We start from the raw sequence: 4,052 nt of genomic DNA, 5'->3' as shown, positions 1-4,052 counted from the left end.
ACGGCCCTGCGGGCTCCTTGACTGTGGGCTTCTAGCCTGCAGCACATGAGACAAGACGTGCCTGTTGTTTCAAGCCATCTGGTTTGTGGTATTTTGTCATGGCAGCCCTGGGAAACAATTCCAGCACAGAAAGACAAAAAGCGGGAAGCACAGGAAGCATTTTCCAAATCTCTTGGGAGATCTGAGACTTATGAAAAAAAAGTCTGGGCCCACTTTGAGCCTTTGTTGGTCTCACCTCCTAACCCCAACCATTTGTAGGTCTGTTATGTAACATCTTTTCTCCCCCAGGGCGTAGTTACCTGGAACAGAGCAAATTTGGCTCCCATGCTCTGCTCACCCAGGTGTAGCCTGGCTTGCCGGGAAAGGATGCCCAGGGTCCAGAGAGCCAGCAGTGTGGACACGCCAAGGAACGTGTTGATCCACAGAGCTGTGCTCGTCTCAGAAATCTGGTGGCAACAGAAAGTAGTCAGGCAGGCAAGATTTCTCTCCCTCTCTCTTTCTTTTTAAGAGATGGTGTCACTCTGTCACCGAGCTGATTGCAGTGGCGCAATCATAGCTCACTGCAGCGTCACATTCCTGGCTCCAGCGGTCCACTAGCCTCAGGCTCCTGAGTAGCTGGGACTACAGGTGCACACCACCATTCCCAGCTAATTTGTTTTGTTTTTTAAAAATAATAGAGATGGGCCAGGCGTGGTGGCTCACACCTATAATCCCAGCACTTTGGGAGGCAGAGGCGGGCGGATCACCTGAGCTTAGGAGATCGAGGTCATCCTGACTAACACGGTGAAACCTCGTCTCTACTAAAAATACAAAATGAGCCGGGCATGGTGGCGCATGCCTGTAATCCTAGCTACTCGGAAGGCTGAGGCAGGAGAATTGCTTGAACCCGGGAGGTGGAGGTTGCAGTGAGCTGGGATTGTGCTATTGCACTCCAGCCTGGGCAACAGAAGAGAAACTCTGTCTCAAAAAAAAGAGAGATGGGATCTCACTATGTTGCCCAAGCTGGTCTCAAACTCCTGGCTTCAAGTGATCCTCCCGCCTCAGCCTCCCAAAGTGCTGGGATTACAGGTGTGAACCACCACGCCCAGTCTAATTTTAGGAAAAGGGGCTCGCTATATTGCCCAGGCTTGTCTTGAACTCCCACTCTTGAGCAGTCCTCCCACCTCGGCCTCGTGAGCCATTGGGATTACAGGCATGTGTCACGGCACCCGGTACTTCCTTCGATCTCTCCTCTCCCATGGCAGGAAAGGTAATGAGCAAAGCCCCAGAGCCTGGGCCTACTGCAGTTCTTTGCTCTCCCTGGCAGAGTCCCTGAGCCTCTGTGTTCCCACAGCCACCCTTTTCTGGGGCCCTCTGTCAAGGGGTGTTGCCTCTGGCTGTTCCTTTTAGAACACAAAGGTGCTAAATGAGTCTTGGGCTGTGCTGCCCCTTCCTCCCGGCTTACGTCTGCCGGGTCATAGATGCCGTCGGGGATGAGAAACAGGCCCACCAGGCTCAGCGTTATCTTCAGGAAGGCGTATTGGAAAGGACCCAGCATCAGCAGCTGAAGCTTCTTCCTGCGTGGGGAAGAGGGTGAGGAACACAGGCCACAAACCAGCTGTCCCAGGAAGACCCCCCGCTCCTCACTGGGCTCCTGCGCCGAGGCTTGGCTGCCACCATAAACACCAGCCAGGTTAAGTGGGTGGGGACGGAGGAAAAAACCAGAATGTTGAGAGTGCTGGGAACCCTCTTAGTCTCCCGCTCACCTCCAGACCAGAATGCTGTCTTTGGAGCGAGGTCTGGGAGTGTGACCTCAACCTCATTCACCAAAGTGGGCAGAAGGGGCAAGCAAGCGAATGGCCCAAGTCCAGTTTTCTCTGTGTGGCTAAGGCTTGCAGGGTGCAGTGAAGTTCAGTGATGAGAATTTAGGAGCTCTCTTTCCTCTGCTCCCCTGTCCCCTGAGGTTGGTGCCCCTGAGTCCTGGCTGTGGGATGCCCACCTTTCCGTCACTAGCTTTGGCCCATTCACGCCGAATTCCCAGAGCCTTGAAGAGGGCTAGGGGGCCAGAAGAAGCTCCCCAGCTCCTGGAGGAGGCACCTTGGCCCTGCCTCACCTGGTGAGCAGCAGCCGCGGACAGCAGGGGCAGCAGCAGCAGCAGGGGCCTGTGTGGACCATCATCGGGGTGTCCCTCAGTGTCCTCAGCACTGCCTCCTTCCCCCCAAAGCCTTCCACCATGACCAGCATCAGCAGGTAAAAGCACACGGCATAAAACCTGGGGTGGGGAGAGAAGGGGGCCTACGAGGTGGGGGCACGCTGCAGGGTCACCCCTTTGCTGCCGGAGGGAAAGACGGCAGGGACAGGCGGGGCTCACCGAGGGGAAGAGGTAGGGCTGGGCATTCTGGGTGTGTTCCCCAAGAGGAGCAAGGGAGAGGAGACAGGACAGGACTGGGAGAAGCGGAATTTCAGACTGGGAGCAAAGGGCTGGCTGAGGAATGTGCCAGATGTGAAAGCGAGGCATTCCCTGAGCAGAACCAGGAGTGCAAGATCCCCGAACTAGCACAGTTTGGGAAGGGCCAGACTCATGGTCAGCTGGGATCAAGGACACGGACTCCGGAGTCCTGGTGAGCGGGAGCAGAGGGGCCCTCGGAGGGGGAGTGAGGCAGGACACTCACGAGGCGATGGCCATTTCCACCAGAAACAGGGAACGAGGGATCCAGAGACCAAAGCAGCAGAACACAGACACCACCTGTTGAGAAGGGGCAGGAGCAGGTGAGGGCGGGAGGGAGCCCGCTGAGGCTCCTGAAACCTTTTGTGGCACCGGCACAGAAGGCAAAACCTGTACATTTAGGCAGCGTTCCTTAAACGTTGCCAGCCGGAAGAAGGACTAATTAAATCAAGCAAACCAAGGACCTGTGTAATGGCTGTGGGAGGGCGTTTCAAACGCCTCGACATACGGATGGAGCTGAGTGTGACCCTGTGGAATGAGACTTCCCCACACAGGAACCACGGCCTGCCTCTACAGGAAGGAAGTGCTTTTAATAGCAATACTGTGGCAGGGAGCAGTGAGTGAGGCCGCTGGTGGGCTGAGCAGGTCTCCAGCTGTCTCCGCAGCCCTTAGAGTTCAAACACTGCATCCCACAGCCTTGCAAGCGGAGGATCCTTACTGCAAGGGGAGGCCGGATTGCAAACCTCCGCCCTCGGCGGGTAGTGGCAGGGAAGTCTTCGCTGAAGTGACTTGCTGAGTTTAGAGGAATTCTCACATTGGTCTCTGCCTTCGTTTCAGTTCCCCCCGCAGGGCAGCCCCAGGGCCTCACCGTGGGTGCCGAGCTATTCCAGAGCAGAGACCGCCTCTTGATGGGGCAACGGGTGTTCCTGTACAGGTAGACGGCATCCTCCAGGAAGATGGCAATGGAGCCCAGCACCAGCAAGGTCATGATGCTGGTGAGGGCAAGTTCCACAGGGCCCAGGGCTAGAGGAGGAGAAGGCAGAGAGCTGACGACCGGGACTGAGTGGGAGAAGGTGTGGGCTTGTTCCCTCGGATCGAAGTGGCCTTACTGGATCTAGGCTCTCACCCGAGCACAGGAATGATGATTTTTTAGACTTTTTTTTTTTTTAGATGGAGACTTGCTGTGTCACCCAGGCTGGAGTGCAGTGGTGCAAAATTGGCTCGCTGCAACCTCCGCCTCCCGGGTTTAAGCAATTCTCCTGCCTCAGCCTGCCAAGTAGCTGGGGTTACAGATGCCCACCACTACACCCGGCTAATTTTTGTATTTTTAGTAGAGATGGTTTTCTCCGTGTTGGCCAGGATGGTCCCGAACTCCTGACCTCAAGTGATCCACTCGCCTTGGCCCCACAAAGTGCTGGGATTACAGGCCTGAGCCCCCGTGCCTGACCCCAATTCACTTTTCTATCTCCAGTGCCAGGTGTTACACTAGCAAATGTAGATCAATTAACATAATTGAAGCAGAATGTAATGTATGGGACATTCTGGAGCTGTTTAAGTTTCTTTCACCATAATTATGTGGTGAAACCAAGACATCAGGAGAGTACTTTTTTTTTTTTTTTTTTTTTTT

General features: G+C 55.1%; 1 protein-coding gene across 1 annotated transcript; it reads right to left on the bottom strand.

The window, feature by feature from the left end:
* Positions 1-6: 6 nt before the first annotated feature.
* LOC101026635 (organic solute transporter subunit alpha) lies at positions 7-3,529 on the bottom strand (the record flags this gene model as incomplete). The annotated part of the gene is made up of 5 exons (XM_031661872.1): positions 7-446; positions 1,445-1,556; positions 2,093-2,251; positions 2,652-2,725; positions 3,294-3,529. Coding segments are annotated over 5 exons (764 nt in total), but the record flags the coding sequence as incomplete, so codon positions are not given.
* Between the last annotated feature and the right edge of the window lie 523 nt (positions 3,530-4,052).

This window comes from Papio anubis, unplaced genomic scaffold (genome assembly GCF_008728515.1).
Source record: "Papio anubis isolate 15944 unplaced genomic scaffold, Panubis1.0 scaffold2787, whole genome shotgun sequence".
NCBI classification, from domain to species: Eukaryota; Metazoa; Chordata; class Mammalia; order Primates; family Cercopithecidae; genus Papio; species Papio anubis.
Note: the sequence above shows the minus strand (reverse complement) of the source record. Positions and strands in the feature narration are given on the sequence as shown.